The sequence below is a fragment of the Apodemus sylvaticus genome, chromosome 22 (genome assembly GCF_947179515.1).
Source record: "Apodemus sylvaticus chromosome 22, mApoSyl1.1, whole genome shotgun sequence".
In the NCBI taxonomy this organism is placed as follows: Eukaryota; Metazoa; Chordata; class Mammalia; order Rodentia; family Muridae; genus Apodemus; species Apodemus sylvaticus.
In genome coordinates this window covers 54,989,064-55,004,817 of record NC_067493.1, presented here as the reverse complement: position 1 = coordinate 55,004,817, position 15,754 = coordinate 54,989,064, and the positions used below count along the sequence as shown (strand labels likewise).

The 15,754-nt window shown below is 54.3% G+C and overlaps 2 protein-coding genes across 6 annotated transcripts; one reads left to right on the top strand and one right to left on the bottom strand.

Annotated features, from left to right (window-relative positions):
* Positions 1 to 137: 137 nt before the first annotated feature.
* On the bottom strand, positions 138 to 6,397 carry Alkbh2 (alkB homolog 2, alpha-ketoglutarate dependent dioxygenase). Of its 5 annotated transcripts, none has more exons than XM_052169163.1 (4): positions 6,322 to 6,397; positions 5,095 to 5,248; positions 2,029 to 2,227; positions 138 to 460 (listed from the first exon to the last, which is right to left on the bottom strand). In XM_052169163.1, the coding sequence occupies exons 1-4, from the start codon at positions 6,367 to 6,369 to the stop codon at positions 154 to 156; spliced, it is 708 nt and encodes a 235-aa protein (XP_052025123.1). In that variant the 5' UTR covers positions 6,370 to 6,397; the 3' UTR covers positions 138 to 153. The 5 variants fall into 5 exon arrangements, with proteins under 5 accessions (XP_052025123.1, XP_052025118.1, XP_052025120.1 ...); XM_052169158.1 differs by having other exon boundaries at positions 5,005 to 5,248; positions 6,322 to 6,396; XM_052169160.1 differs by lacking the exon at positions 6,322 to 6,397 and adding an exon at positions 5,571 to 5,723 and having other exon boundaries at positions 5,005 to 5,248.
* A 772-nt stretch (positions 6,398 to 7,169) lies between these two features.
* Ung (uracil DNA glycosylase) lies at positions 7,170 to 15,754 on the top strand. Its single transcript, XM_052169157.1, has 7 exons — positions 7,170 to 7,400; positions 8,120 to 8,326; positions 8,890 to 8,985; positions 12,796 to 12,893; positions 13,237 to 13,325; positions 13,921 to 14,099; positions 14,678 to 15,754. The coding sequence occupies exons 1-7, from the start codon at positions 7,278 to 7,280 to the stop codon at positions 14,816 to 14,818; spliced, it is 933 nt and encodes a 310-aa protein (XP_052025117.1). The 5' UTR covers positions 7,170 to 7,277; the 3' UTR covers positions 14,819 to 15,754.

The following is a 15,754-nucleotide window of genomic DNA, read 5'->3' as shown; positions in this document are numbered from 1 at the left end:
CTTGTCTCCGCAATTAGTACCTGTTCTGAGCAGCCCTCAACCACCCGTAACTATAGTACCAGGTGATCCGGCACCTCTGGCCTCCCTGTGCACATGAGCACGCGCGCGCACACACGCACACAAACACACACAAATAATAAATACAGGCATGTTTTATTTCTTAGTGGGTAAAATTTTCCGAAAAGTCAAGTTGACCCGAGGAGCCAGGACCCTCTTGCGGACGGGGAGACTGTGGTACCAGTGGGCGTTGGTGGGGTGGTTCATCATCAGCAGGCTTCCGTGGGCCAGCTGCAGCCTGACCACCTCCACCGTCCTCCGGGGCCTCTTCCCTCGAGAGTCTTTGTGCCGGAAGAGGAAGTCTCGGCAAGCACCAAAAGAGACAGAGGCGATGGGGCTCCCCGGGGCTAGTTCTCTCTCGTCGTCTCTGTGCTCCCCGATGTGGTCGCAGCCATCTTTGTACCTGCAGTGGGCAAACCATTGATTCAGAGGAAACACTCTCCCTCAGCTACTGATGCTGCAGCTGCCTCACCCTCCTGCAGCCTGAAGCGGTACCACGGGGGCCACACACACACACACACACACACACACACACACACACACACACACACACACACGTACCTTCCAAGCCTGGGAGGCCTCTGAGCCCAGCCTGCTGAGCCAGTGTCTGCTGGGTGTGCTGCTTAGAATGAGAAGGGCCCCTGCAGGCTCATGTTTGCACACGTGGTCCCCAGTGGAACTAGCTGGGACCAACCAGGAGGTGTGGCCTTATTGGAATGGGTGTTGTGGTTGGGCTTTGAGGTTTCAAGAGCTCTTCACTAGGCCCTGTCTGTCTGTCTGTCTGTCTGTTGCTTATTCTTGCCTGCCGACACGGTACCAGTGCCATGCCTGTCTGTTCCCCCTGCCAGGATGATCAGGGTGTCACCCTCTTAAGACAGTAAGCAAAGCCAGGCGGTGGTGGCGCACGCCTGTAATCCCAGCACTTGAGAGGCAGGCGGATTTCTGAGTTCGAGGCTAGCCTGGTCTACAAAGTGACTTCCAGGACAGCCAAGGCTACACAGAGAAGCCCTGCCTTGAGATAGTAAGCAAGCCTCCATCCCTCACGGCCATAAAACATTTAATAAGTTACTTCTGGTAATACGCGCAGACAGACCTCACATGTCACGGAGCCATGCCTTCCAGTCGCCAGGTTCACGGTTCACGGATGAAAAACCTGTCAGACTCTTCCCACATAGCTCACCAATCCCACCCCCCCCACCCTGCAGCCCACCCCTCCCTCCACACACACACCCTCCACCTCCCATCAACAGTGGCATGAAAGGGACTTCCGCTCCACTCACACCGTGATCCCCCTCGGCTCGGCTCTGCTCTAAACACTGGTTATCACCATCTCTCTAGCTAGTGACCAGGTCAGCCACCCCAGCCTGGAGGAGCCTGCCTCTTGCCACCTGTTGTGAAATGGCTTCCCCTTTAGGTCAGGCCTCGGAGCAGGCTGAATCTGCCGTCAAGACGCACTGTTGGTTGCTATAATGGAACTGCAGGGTAGGGGTTAGGGGCACGCTGAGCATTCTGGTACACAGCAAAGTACTCCAGCCCTGTCCCCAATCGAGTCAGCATGTTAAACTTCCCAGCTAAACCCCTCTCACATCTACATTCAAGCTTGGTGGAAACTCCTCTCTTTAAAAAGAAAAAGATGCCGGGCGGAGGTGGCGCACGCCTGTAATCCCAGCACTCTGGGAGGCAGAGGCAGGTGGATTTCTGAGTTCGAGGCCAGCCTGGTCATGCATGTCGGTACAGACATGTGTTTGTGTGTGTGTGTGTGTGTGTGTTAATGTATGTGAGCAGAGGTACTCATGGAGTTCACACATGTGAGTACAGGCGTTCACAGAGGCCAGAGGTGTTGGATCTGCTGGAGCCAGGACCAGGACTGAACTCGGGCTCTCTGCAAGGGCCGCACGCCCACCTCTCGAGCCAGGTGTACTACAGAAGGGCTGCCCCAATGAGCGCAGTTTCCCTCGGAGGAAGTGTTACCTGTTCACAAGCACGAAGTTGAAGGTCTGTCCTGTCACCCTGCAGACTCGATCTCGAACACGTTCTAGAACCGGAATCCAGGGCTTTGGTGTCAGGGTAAGACCAGAAAACGTGTACGTGAGGCCAGCGTCTCCATAGGTCGCCTGCTTCCTGGGGACGCTGTGCCACTTTCCAAACACCTGGACCTTGGCAAGCGCACCTGCGAAGGTGGAATGGGAGTGCCATCCATCCGTGACCCTCGGTCTCAGACCGCTGAGCCCATACAGTCACTCGCTCTGCATTCAATCTGCTCACGTCGCATAACGCCCTGTTGGGGACCTCTTAACCTAAATCACCGTGGCTTGTCCCAGGAATTCATGAAAGGGCATGATGGCGCACCCCTGTGACCTCGTCACCTCACTCTGGTGCTGAAGTAGACAGAACATAAGTTCCACACTATCATGTCTCAAAGAACGAGAGTCAGATGGCTCAGTTGGTAAAGTGCCTGCCACAAGGCATTGCTGGGGCTCACGGCCAGGCCAGCTGGCGTAGCTGGATCTGCAAGTTCCAGTCTCAGGAGAGACTCTGTCTCAGAAAGTGAGGAAGAGGTCTCCAGCTGGGCTTTATTGTGAGGGGCAGAAGGAATGCAGGTGAGTATACTGAGAATCCACAACACAGCTCTGTGGCCTCCCCAAGTGCAGACACACGAGACTTAGACACACTAAGGGCAGATATATAAGGCATGTAGACCCACTATGTGCAGACACATGAGGCATGTACACACACTTTGTGCAGATACATGAGGCATGTACACACACTTTGTGCAGATACATGAGGCATGTACACACACTGTGCAGACACATGAGGCATGTAGACACACTATGTGCAGACACGAGATGTGGACACACTATGTGCAGACACATGAGGCATGTACACACACTGTGCAGACACATGAGGCATGTACACACACTGTGCAGACACATGAGGCATGTGTACTCACTAGCATTAAGACCAGCAGGCCACAAAAAACAACATGAAAGCATGACAGGGCTTAGGACAAAGGGCTTCTGCAAGAGTAGGGGTGACAGAATCAGGCGTGTGTGACAACCACCGAAACACATCATATACATGTATGAAGTTGTTAAAAAGAAAACAAAACCATGGGTGATTTGGGATGGGCTGTTTCTCTGTCACTGCTGAAATGAGCCAATTCAAGACATTTTTTTATGTAATTTTTTTTTTGTTTTTTTTTTTGTTTGTTTGTTTTGTTTTGTTTTTGAGACAGGGTTTCTCTGTGTAGCCCTGGCTGTCCCGGAACTCACTCTGTAGACCAGGCTGGCCTTGAACTCAGAAATCCGCCTGCCTCAGCCTCCCAGAGTGCTGGGATTACAGGCATGCGCCACCACCGCCCAGCTAAAACAGATTAGATTATACCAAATGCAGGTTCATTGGAGTGAGTTCACTGGCCCCAAGGACAGAGGCCAGGGAAGTCACCATGGGGGAGGGGAAGAGAAACAGAAGGGGCTCTGAGCGCAGAGAGAAGAGAAAGAAGAGACCAAATGTCTGGGCTACACTGGGAAGAGCCTCTGGGGGAAGGGCGGCTCAGCCCAGGCTGGAAAGTTCAGGGTTGGGGGCAGGGTGTGCCAGGAAGGACTGGGGGGATGCTGGGAGAACCTGGAGGCCGGGTCTGCTTTGATATGTAAAACATGCACCTCTCTCATTTTCCCTGGTCCAAAACCCAACTACTTGTCTATGAGAAGGTACCTGAGGCCATCTTCTCCCCTTCCTTTTTTAAAATTTGTTTTATTTTATGTATTTATATATTTTATTTTGCCGGCCTCAGTATGTTTGGTACCCTTTAAGGCTGGAAGAGGGTGTCCTCGTACCTGGAACTGGAGTTACAGGGGTTGTGGGCTGCCATGTAGGTGCTCGGACCCAAACCGGGTCACTTGGAACAGCATCTAGTCTTTTTTTTTTTTCTCAAGACAGTTTCTCTGTGTAGCCCTGGCTGTCCTGGAACTCACTCTGTAGACCAGGCTGGCCTTGAACTCAGAGATCAGCCTGCCTTGGCCTCCCAAGTGCTGGGATTAAAGGCGTGCACCACCTCCGCCAGACAACAGCATCTAGTCTTAACTGTGAGCTACCAAATACATTTATTTAATTATGGTCTTTGAAAGACAAAGTCTCATGCAGCCCAGGCTGGCCTTGAACTTGGCTGAGGATGACCTTGTACTCCTGATCCTCCAGCCTCCACCCCCCAAGTTCTGAAGTTCTACAAGTACATACACCATACCCTGGCTTCAGTTTTTATGTTCATTGCCTTAAGTGGGAGCAGAGACAGCTCTGACATACATAGTGAAGTCCTCAGGGTTGGATGATTTGGTCAGCTGTGTGAATTACTGAAAGATGGACTTATCACAGCTCAGGCTGGTACCGACCCTGCCTGCCCATCACAGCTTCCCAAGAAGCAGTCTCCAGACAACAGTATCAGCACCACCTGCAACTCCTAGGACGCTGGACTGGGAGGGTGGGGGTGGGGCATCAGAGTTCTGAGTGGCAGCAGGCATTCAGATTAAACAGCCTTTGAGGGAGAAACTACCTGGCTATTGCAGTCTCTTCTATAGACCAAGCAGAACTTGGCTGCACATGCACACGTGTGTTTGCTCGTTTGTTTTGACAATGCTGGGGTCTTGACTGGTAAAAGCACTGAGGCGGAAGCTGCCCCTCCAGCTATTCTGACTCGGTATCACAAAGAACCCAGAATTGTTCCGTTTGGGGTTTGTTTTGCTTTTTTGTCGTTTTTTTTCAACTTCCCAGGTAATTCCAATCAGTAGCCATATAATTTCGTTCTAGACTTCCTAGACAATTCATAACCCAAACCACGACCTAACCTGTCACAGCCTGAGTTTCACGCTTCTCCAATGAGATTCACGCTTCTCCCAATGAGGTTCATTCTGTCATCGCACAAGCTTAACACACGTTAAGACCTCCGCCTACCGGTAAAATACTCCACTTCTTGCTCCAACTCTTGGAAAATATTGTCTGCCTCGGCTTTGCTGAACAGAACAGTGTAATCGCAGTTCAGACCTTCTGCGCGAAAGTGTCGCCAGTCGGGGTTCTGCAGGTCGTCCGAGGCTCCTCCCGTCGGGGCGGGCTGCTCCCCTCCCCTCTGGAGATCGCCCGGGTCTGGCCTCACCAGGAACTTGTCCATCCCGCCGCCCCCGCACGGCTCAGACACGTCCTATAAAGGAAAGAGAGCGCATTAAAAATCCTAGGAGGTGTGTGGCGGGCATCAGCCTTGCGGGGAGCTTGCAAACCCCTCTGGTCTGCTGTTTAAGTCTTCCTAGCACAAGCTGACCTGAACTAAGCGCCCTCATCAGACCCCAAGCGCCCATCTGCAGGGATCCCGGGCGCGCATCCCCAGGTCCGCCTGGAATGGAGTACTTTTAAAGACCGGTTCTCTTCGGAATTCGAGAGCTTTGGCTGCAAACGGCTGTCCAAATCCCCAGGCTTTACACATGGGAAGACGCAAGCGCAGAGAGGCAGGAGGCTCGCCCAGTTACCCAGAAAAGCAGGGTGCCTCTACCCTTCGCCCCGCGGGGTAGAGGCTGGCACGGGGGAGCAGCCGTTCTCCACGGGAGAGCCGGGAGCGTTGACCCTAGTCTGGTCTCTGCACACACGCAGCTCCGCAGACCCAGACGCCCTCACCCGGCCCCTCCCTCCTGCGCGGAACTTCCGGGCACAGCATCCCCTGCCGGCCTCCCTGCGCATTGCAGGATGTTGCCTTCGCCTGATGGCTCAGCAGGCTGAGGCCAGCCCCAAGGGTCCTGGGGTTGTCCGGGTGGGGGGCAGTGTATGAACCTGCACTCCCCACAAAGCCACAGCATTGTCTGACCACTACAGTCGATATGGGGAGCAATTACACCACCCCACAGAATCCTCCCTTAGGTGTCGACTTAATGGCCCTGCCTGCTTTGTCAGAGGCTCCTGCTCTTCTCCACAATTCCGAATAACTGTGATGAGTTATATGCTGTATGGCCTTTGGCTTCTTTCTGTAAGCACAATGCTTCGTTTTGTTTTTCGAGACAGGGTTTCTCTGTGTAGCCCTGGCTGTCCCGGAACTCACTCTGTAGACCAGGCTGGCCTCTCGGAAATCCGCCCGCCTCTGCCTCCCAAGTGCTGGGATCAAAGGTGTGTGCCACTACCACCCGGCAAGCACAATGCTTTTAGATATAACCGTGTTTTTTTAAATCTGTAGCTTCAAGTACAGCCATTATGTGTATATAGTATGTATAAACTATAGGACATTTGTACCTGCTTTTCTTGTTTCATTGTCAGTATGGAAAGACCTGTGACAGTCATTTCTTGCTCCCTGTGGCACGGGGAAAAAACACCATAAATAGTCACGCTCAACCTTTTCTGTGAATGCTGACTTTACTTCATTGAGGAAATGGCCCGACCAGAGGGAAAGTGTTTTATGTCTCTATGAACTGCTGCCCATTGGAGCAGCCGGAACTAGGCAAAGTGCAACTCTCTCCTAAAAGCACTGGACTCTGCCACACACCAACAGGGCACACCCTGTCTCACCCACAGTGTATTTTGGAAACAAAAAAGGAGTGATGTAATAAACAAGATAACATTGTACAACATGGAAGTTGTGAGCAGGGTGACAGACTGGGGAGTAGGGCAGAGGACCTTACAGGGAAGAATCCTAAGTCAGCATAGAAGCTTTCTAGGTAAGGGACAAAATAACACCGCATAAGATCTTCTCATCTCTCCCAAATTCCTTTCGGCTCCGCCTTCCCTCCTCCTGCCCAATCATGGGCTCTAGCCTTTATTTGAAAAGTTAAGGTGGGGAGAAGGGTCACAAGGCCCCTGTAAACGTGATTAACTCCTCGTCTGTAGCCTCTCCCAGGAGTGGAATTAACATCAAAATACAAGACCGGGGCTATCCACTACTTTAACGGGACAGCAGGGGAGAGGCAAGTAGGTAACCACCTGTGTAGCCAAGGTGGGCCTTGCGCTCCTGATCAGTAAGACCTGGGGAAAACTCCTCTTTAGAGCAAGGGCAGGTAAACTGCAGGCTCGCACACCTCGTAAGCCCCACCCATCAAGGGGCGGTGCTGCGGACCCTCCCACACATGCGCGCTGGACCCCACCACCCCCTGCCCAACCAGCCTCCCCGCCCCCAGCAGGAGCCCGCGCGGGTGGCTGCGCGCCAACTGTGAGCACGGCTGCGAGAGTCCCGGAGCTCCGTGCTCTGTGCAGGCATGATCGGCCAGAAGACCCTATACTCCTTCTTCTCCCCCACTCCCACCGGGAAGCGGACCACGCGCAGCCCGGAGCTGGCACCGGGGAGCGGAGTGGCGGCCGAGGACTGCGGCGATGCAGCGGTGAGACTCGCGGGATAGCGCGGGACCGGGGGGACGGCGGGGTCTCGGTCAGGAGCGCCGCGCCCGCTGCTGCTCAGACACGCTGGGACACCTTAGGGGTTCAAAACAGCCTCTAGCAGTCTGCCGCCGCCATGCCGAGACACTCGCTAATGGGGACGGAGCTCGGCCGCCACAGAGCCAATCGGTGTGCACCGTGCCCGTCCCGCCCCTCGTGCGGTCCAATCAGAAGCGGCAAGGGGCGGGAGCTGTTTTGCCGCGAAAAGCCCACGTGGAGGGCCTTAGGTGAGCGCGCGGGGCAGCACCGGGCAGCGCGAGACTGCGGTACGGCGGGGTCCCGGGCAGGAGAGCCGCGCCAGCCGCTTATCAGCTAAACTGAGACACCTTTAGTAAAGGAGTCCAAAACAGCCGCGCGCGCGACCCTGAGACACTCGCCAATGGGACGGAGCTCGGCCGCCGCATAGCCAATCGGTGTGCCGCGTGACCGCCCCGCCCCTCGTGCAGTCCAGTCAGAAGCGGCGAGAGGTGGGAGCTGTTTTGCCGCGAAAAGCCCGCGTGGGGGTGGGGGGGGGAACCGTAGGTGCGTGGGCGGGCGTAGCGCGTCCGGGCTCGGCTGGACCATGGGCGTCTTCGTGCGGCGGTCTTTGAGGTTGGCACGGAATCTGCGCGCGCCGCGGGGAGCACGCCTACGGAGCCTTACTCCCGACCCCGACTCCTGGCAGGCCAGCCCCGCCAAGAAGGCCCGGGTGGAGCAGACCGAGCAGGCCACGCCGCCTTCCTCGCCGCTCAGCGCCGAGCAGCTCGTCCGCATCCAGAGGAACAAGGCCGCGGCGCTGCTCAGGCTCGCCGCCCGCAACGTGCCCGCCGGCCTCGGCGAGAGCTGGAAGCAGCAGCTGTGCGGCGAGTTCGGCAAGCCGTACTTCATCAAGGTCGGTGGGCGTGGGTCCAGCCTCCTCCCGTTCCGTTTCCGTGCAACACTTGCCGGGGTGTCTGGGTTTTAAGTGCTGGAAGGTGGCATCGTTTTCGTTTTACGTGGAGGAGGGAGTGTGGAGGTCACAGGACAACGGGGGAGGGGGGTAAACCTCGCCATCACGTGGGTCCGTGGGGTTAAATCAGGTTGGCGGGCTGGGCGCCAGCTGCCTTGTTGACCTTGTAAGCCACCTGGATATCCCACCAGGAAGCCCTGGGGTAGTGAACCTTTAACCGGAGTGAATGAAAGGACCTTTTGGTCTTTTATTAAAAGTCAGGAAAGACGATTGAGGCCTCAGGCTGTAATCCCAACCCTTGAGAGCTAGGGGCGGGAGAATCTGGAAGTGAGGCCCTGCCTCGGGCTCCGGAGTAAGAAGAGGGGCGGGGTGTCACTGTGAAATGTAAATTTAGCCTAGCCTAGAGGAAAGGAATGAAGCTGCTCCCAACCCAAAAAGGTTTTCAAAGCTAATTCTTACAGTGTCCAGAGCCTGAGCTTTTAAGCCTCCTGTCTCTTTTAAACCAGCTAATGGGATTTGTTGCTGAAGAGAGGAAACACCACAAGGTCTATCCACCCCCGGAGCAGGTGTTCACTTGGACACAGATGTGTGACATCCGTGATGTAAGTACAGCCGCCGCTGTGGTCTGGTTAGGGAGGAATCTAATGGTGTTCCGGATAAGCCTGGGCTATTCCGTAACGGAAGTTTTGAGGTTTGGTTGTTTTCGGGGTGGAAAACTGTGTCTGCTGGAACACCATCCCGGAAACACTGTGTGTGTCTTTACCTGTTTTTTTTTTGTTGTTTTGTTTGTTTGGGTGTTTTTTTGATTTTTCGAGACAGGGTTTCTCTGTGTAGCCCTGGCTGTCCTGGAACTCACTCTGTAGACCAGGCTGGCCTCGAACTCAGAAATCCGCCTGCCTCTGCCTCCCAAGTGCTAGGATTAAAGGCGTGTGCCACCACCTCCCGGCTTACTTGTTCATTCTCAACCAAAACTGCTGTTTCAGTAACACAGAAAACCCACATACACATTTGCTTATATGTTCACTTTATTATTATTATTATCATCATCATTATTACTGTCATTATTATCCCTTAGTTGTATGTTAGTGCTAGCTTATTTGAGTCTATTGAGCGTAGGCAACAGGACTGGAGAGGTGAGGGTATTTCTGCTCATAAGGTGCACATTGTGGGGAAGGGCAGAGAGAAGCCTTGTGGTCCCACGTACTGGTAGTCTCAGAACTTAAGGGTTGGAGGCCAGCCTGGGCTACTTGAGACCCTAATTCTACAAAACAGAAGGCAAAAACAAGGACAGTTCACTCTTCCACGCACTAGGACGGATGGTGGCCCAGAGGTGCTAGATTGAGGTTGCCTGCCTAGCTTGTGTGGCCTCCCTCCATGAATGACCATCCAACCTAATGGCTGCCCCTCAGCCACACGGGTGACTTGAGTCCCTAGGTTAGCTCTGTCTCTCGGGTCGTGGCTTCTTTGTCTTCCTCGTGCAGTCTTTGAACTGGTAATGGGCGCATCTCTCTGGCTGAATAGTCAGCTTCCAGCAGCCTTCCTCTGGGGGGCCTGGATCTGGGCCGGGACTGCCTCTGGCTCGAGGGCTGCGCCCCTCTGTGGCTGCTGGTTTCTCTTATCTATTAGGAATGAGCCGGGAACGCCTGAGCTGTGCTTTTTTTATTTGAAGAAAGATCTAAGTCGTTGAATTTACATACGTTGAACATACTCTGGTTCAGGTTGATCTTTAATTTCTGGTCTAGCTAGGTGGGTAGTGGTGGTGCACACCTTTAATCCCACCACTTGAGAAGCAAAGGTACATAGATCTCTGAGTTTGAGGGCAGTTTTTGGTCTGCAGAGTGAGTTCCAGGACAGCCAGGGCTACACAGAGAAGAAAAAAACCTGTCTCAAAGCAAAGGGTCTCCAAAAAACAACAAAACTCTCTGGCTTAGTTTGTTTTTCTGTTTTGTTTTGTTTTGCTTACAGCTCTGGGGGAGGGGGTCAAACACATGGTCTTGGTTGCTGTGCTTCAAGCCATTGGGCCACATACTGGTAGTCTTGGGTAGTTTTGGTTTTTCTAGACAAGGTTTCTACGTGTAACCCTGGAACTCTGTAGACCAGGCTGGCCTCAAACTCAGAAATCCGCCTGCCTCTGCTCCCAAGTGCTGGGATTAAAGTGCTACCAAGTGCCACCACCGCCCAGCTGTTTTGGGGTTTTGATGATCCACCTCACCCCACAAGTAGCTGGGATTGGAGCCTAGTGATCAGTCCTGGCTCATGTCACATGGTGTGGGCATTCATTCCCTAGAGCACCACTGTACAGAGTAAATGGTGTGTGTGTGTGCGCGCGCACGCGCGCGAGTGTGTTTTGTCACCCCAGGCCAACTGGAGGATTACCCTTATCTCTTTTTTAATTTATTTTCTCTGTGTGTAGTGTCTTTCCCTCCGCCCCAGTGGCTTCTGGGTTAGAGCTTGGGTCCCAGGGCTTGTAGTAAGGCCGCTTTCCCCGCTGAACCGTCTCAGCCCTGTAATTTATATCTGTAAGCAACACACCATGGCCGTACACACTACGCAGGATGTGGGGGCGATGCCCGTCTGTTTCCTCAGCATTTAACTTTGCTCTGGCTTTTATTCTTAACGTATGTTGCTGATTTGGTCGCCTATGTCTGTGAGGATGTCAGGTCCCTGGAATGGGAGTTACAGATGCTTGTGAGTTCCCATATGGCTACTGGGAATTGAATCCAGGTCCTCTGGGAGAACAGCCAGGATGCCTAGCCACTGAGCCGTCTCTCTAGCTCCTGTCTTTGGTGTGTGTGTGTGTGTGTGTGTAAGTATAATAAAGATTTGGCATCGCTAATCCTAGCACTCTGGGAGGCAGAGGCAGGCGGATTTCTGAGTTTGAGGACAGCCTGGTCTACAGAGTGAGTTTCCGGACAGCCAGGGCTACACAGAGAAACCCTGTCTCGAAAAACCAAAAAAAAAAAAACAAAACAAAACAAAAAAGATTTGGTCTTTGGCCTGCATGTGTCTTTGCTGCACATGTATGCAGTTCCTGCGGAGGCCAGAAGAGGGCCGTGCAGGTGCTGGGAAAGGAACCCAGGTCTTGGGCGGGAGCAGCCGGTGCCCCTAACTCAGCCCCAGCTCTGCAGTCCTCATCTTCTCACTGGAAGCATTCTAGTCTTCGATTGTGTGCGTGTGCGTGAGCTCAGAACTATTTTTGGAATATTTGTCAGGTGCGTTGCCGTGGTGCTCTGGGGAACACTGGGAGTTGACTGCTCCTCCTGCCAGTGGCCCTGCAGGCTCTCACCTATCTATCGGCTGCCTCTGCCAGCTTTCCTGTGTCACTGTAGACGTGCCACATGGGGGGGACGCCCTTTAAGCAGGACTGTGTCCTGCACCCCAGCTTTGCCCCTGGCTGTCACCGTCTTGTAGGACTGCTTGTGTGTGCACTGTGGGGCCGGTGGAGCCCGTGGCCAGTCGCAGCCCTGTCTCCCTGCACTGGGCAGGTGCCCTCTGCTTGCCTGGAGCATTTTGAGGCTTGTGGTTCTTTCCTCTGTTGTTAGTGACCCTGGGGATCTCACAAGTTAGTATCTGACTTTGGGGGCTGGAGCAGGCAAGCAGGCCGCCACGCCTCAGCCACACCCAACCCTCAGCGGACCCCACAGCTCACACCTCAGAAAGTGGAACTCGAGGCCCTTGTTCTTAGTTCTCAGACACCCAGGTCTCTAAGGGTCTGGCAGGGATTTCTGTTAGAGAGCACACAGGCTCAGGGAAAACAGGTGTCCTGTCCACAGTTGTCCTTGACCTGTCACCAGAGTCCGAGAGCAGAAAGGAAAAGCCTGCAGCAGAATTTGAAGGGGACAGAGGGTGCCAGCCATAGAGATAATGCTAGAAAGAACAGGGACTGTGTCCAGAGGTCAACCTTTCAACACCTGAGAAAAACACCCTTGAGTCCGCCTTGCCTGCCAGCTTCTCCCACGTCTGTGACCTGGCCTCGCTGTCTCGGTGCTGTGGAGTACCAGGACCCGGGTGCCGATCTGGGGAGGCTTAGGTGGCGCTCCTCCTTTGCCCAGCGGTGTTCTGCTGTGATGAGAGACTAGTGGACTGCCTAGACTGACTTACAGTGATGAGCCCAGGAAGTGGTGGTGGGCAGAGAGAACGCAGGCACAGAGTATAGCTGTCTGACGATCACCAATGAAGGTAGCAGGCTGCACTCATGTGGCCCACATGCTGCAAGGACTCATTGCATAGGCATTGAGAAATGCTACACTGCATGGAGGCCGGGGAAGGGGTGGGTTGTCGCTGGGGGTGCTGGTGTGCCCCCCACTGCTCTGTTACACATTCTCAGCTGAGCAGCCGCTGGGCCGCGGTGCCTGCACGTCGGCCGAGTGTTCCTTTGAACTGAACATGGTGCTGTCTGACTGTCTTCACAGGTGAAGGTTGTCATTCTGGGACAGGATCCCTATCACGGCCCTAACCAAGCTCACGGGCTCTGCTTCAGCGTTCAACGACCAGTCCCACCTCCGCCCAGGTACGCCCCTACAGATGGCCTCAGTCAGGCTGGCCCTGGCAGGTTATAGGTGACATTGTCGGTGTGGACTGGGTAACTGAGGACTGGCCCTGCTCTGGGGTTTTATACATACACTTGGAAAGTGGGTTGTGACTGCTGGGCTCACTTCAGTGCTCCACGCTGCTGCTCTGATTTCCAGTCTGTAACTGTTGACCTGACAGGGCTGTGGTGTTAGTTTCTACGGTTGCTGGTCCCTCCCAAGCTGGCTCTATATCTCTAACCTTATCAAGCCCACCTTGGAAACGTGAATTGATAGACTGCTGGGGATTCTGGCTGACTGTGCTTTTTTTGGTCTTGTTTTCAGTTTGGAAAACATTTTCAAAGAGCTGTCCACAGACATCGATGGTTTTGTTCACCCTGGCCATGGCGATTTGTCAGGGTGGGCCAGACAAGGTAACCAAACCTGGCTGGCTGGGCTTGTTCTTATTTGAGAACAATGCTGGTACCTTCTCCCTCCCTCCCTCCCTCCCTCCCTCCCTCCCTCCCTCCCTCCCTTCCGTGTACATGAGTCCTGGTTTTGGTGGAAGGCAGACACAGAACATTTCCTGGAGCTGCAGTTACAGGCAGTTTGTAAGCTGGCAATTAAACCCGGGTCCTCTGACACAGCTGGTGTGCTCGGCCGGCTCCTGTTCCGTTTGCTGTATTTGTAAAGCATGGCTGTACTGTTGGGGGTGGGGGCTTCCTGTGGCACCCCGGGGGCCTGGCACACCTGGGTTATCCTCAGCCACCCCTGTTCTGCTTGCTCCTGATGTCTGTTGTCGCCTGCCAACAGTTGGATTTTGTTGCCACCAACTCTTTGAGGCCCATTTTCTTTTCTGATTCTTCAGTGTCACTCCTCACGTGGGGCTCACGGTCCCTCCCTGCGGGTCCTGTCGTAACGCTGTGTGTGGCCTGATGTCAGTTCCGCCCTGGGTCTGTTTGGGTAGCGTGGTCATCTGTAACCGACTGGTGGTGGTTTGAACTCCAACCTTCCTCCCTCTGCACACAGGTGTCCTCCTCCTCAATGCCGTCCTCACTGTCCGCGCACACCAAGCCAATTCCCACAAGGAGAGGGGCTGGGAGCAGTTCACAGACGCCGTGGTGTCCTGGCTAAACCAGAACCTGAGCGGCCTCGTCTTCCTCCTCTGGGGCTCTTACGCTCAGAAGAAGGGCAGCGCCATCGACAGGGTGTGTCTTCTGACTTACAGAGAGCCAGGCAGCACTGCCGGGCTCCGCTTATAATTATAGCTGCTGGGCAGGTTCAGACACAGCGGGGTGCACAGTGTGCCTTGGTGTGGTCAGCACTTAGCAATGGCAGGAAGCCCCGAAGGCAGAGAGAGCACTTCCATCTTCTCCCTGTCTGCTTCACTCACTGACACACCCTGTTACCTGTCACTGTGGCCGAGGATGTCCCAGTGCTCCCTCGCAGGCGGCCTGCCCTTGCTTCCCGGCTGGCTGCCACTGTTTGTCTGTAGTGATGGCTGTGGGTAGGTGTAGACTAGGGCAGAGGTGGGAGTGTGGGTGTGGGGGGTGGGAGGGGAGGACTCCCAGGGGCCAGGCTGACTCATGGGAACCCTGCAGTCAGATTGAACCTGGTGTGTCACATCTCTGGCTTTGAAGATGAGAACACACACACACACACCGGTGTAATGTGAGAGCTGGGTTTGTGAATGCTGGGGGTGAATACACCTTAGATGGTGGGCAGGGCAGGCAGTGCACAGCTGTCTGGACATAGAGTGACCACTTTCTACTCTGGCCTTTTCCAGAAGCGTCACCACGTTCTGCAGACAGCCCATCCCTCCCCGCTGTCGGTGTACAGGGGGTTCTTTGGATGTAGACACTTTTCTAAAGCCAACGAACTGCTCCAGAAGTCTGGCAAGAAGCCCATCAACTGGAAGGAGCTGTGAGCCCGCGGGGCAGTGTCGGTCTGCAGCGGGGCCTTCGGATGCTGCCGCTGAAGCTTTTGCCAGTTACGAAGTCACTGGAAATGTCCCTGTTCTTAGGTTCCTTGTGTGAGTGGAGAAACAATAGATCTCTAGAATCCCATCATTGGCCAGCCAGACCACAGGAACTGCAGCTTTAGCAGGCAGACCCTGTTGACTGGCACAGGTTTGGACTCTCCAGGCCTGGCGAGGCGGCTGTCTGTCTGTCTGTCTGTCTCAGCATGCCTACTTCTCAGGGACCCCCGGACTCTCCTCAGTCCTGTGGCTGCGCTGGGGTTGGAGCAGAGATTGGCACCTTTTGACCAGTTTTGTTCCTGCTGCGGGTTGCTCTTTAGAGTTAGAGATTACACAGTGTCCGGGTGTGTGCTGTGCTTCAAAGGCCCTTTTGTCTGGAAAGGAACCCTTGGGTGTTTGAGTCCTGAGAAATCTGGCTTACAATTGACACTCTGCTTCCTGATCACAAAGGGCGTGGGTGTCTCAGGGCCTGGTGGCCGCTCTCCTGCCTTGTCCGGCTCTGCAGGCCTGGGGCTGAGCAAAGCAGGGGATGGGGTTGATTTGATTTTAAGTGGGTGGGTGTTTTTTCTAGTACCTGTGGAGTTAACTGTCTCCTCACAGCAGACTGCCACACACGGTGTGTGAGTGTGTGTGTGGGGGGGGTACTGGGGATCTAACTCCAAGGCGTGGTTCCTTATGGACCGAGTTCACAAAGATTATGATTCTCTGCAGTACAGGAGAATGTTCTGTCTTATACAAGGTAGGCAGGTACATTTATCTCCTTCATGCTTTTTTGAGAGACAATCTTTACTGAGTTTCCACCTCCAGCCTGGATTGCGTGGGTCCAGCTGGTTAGAGCCCTGGGCCGCCTGCCTTAACAGGATAATAAAAGATGGTTGAAGCTTG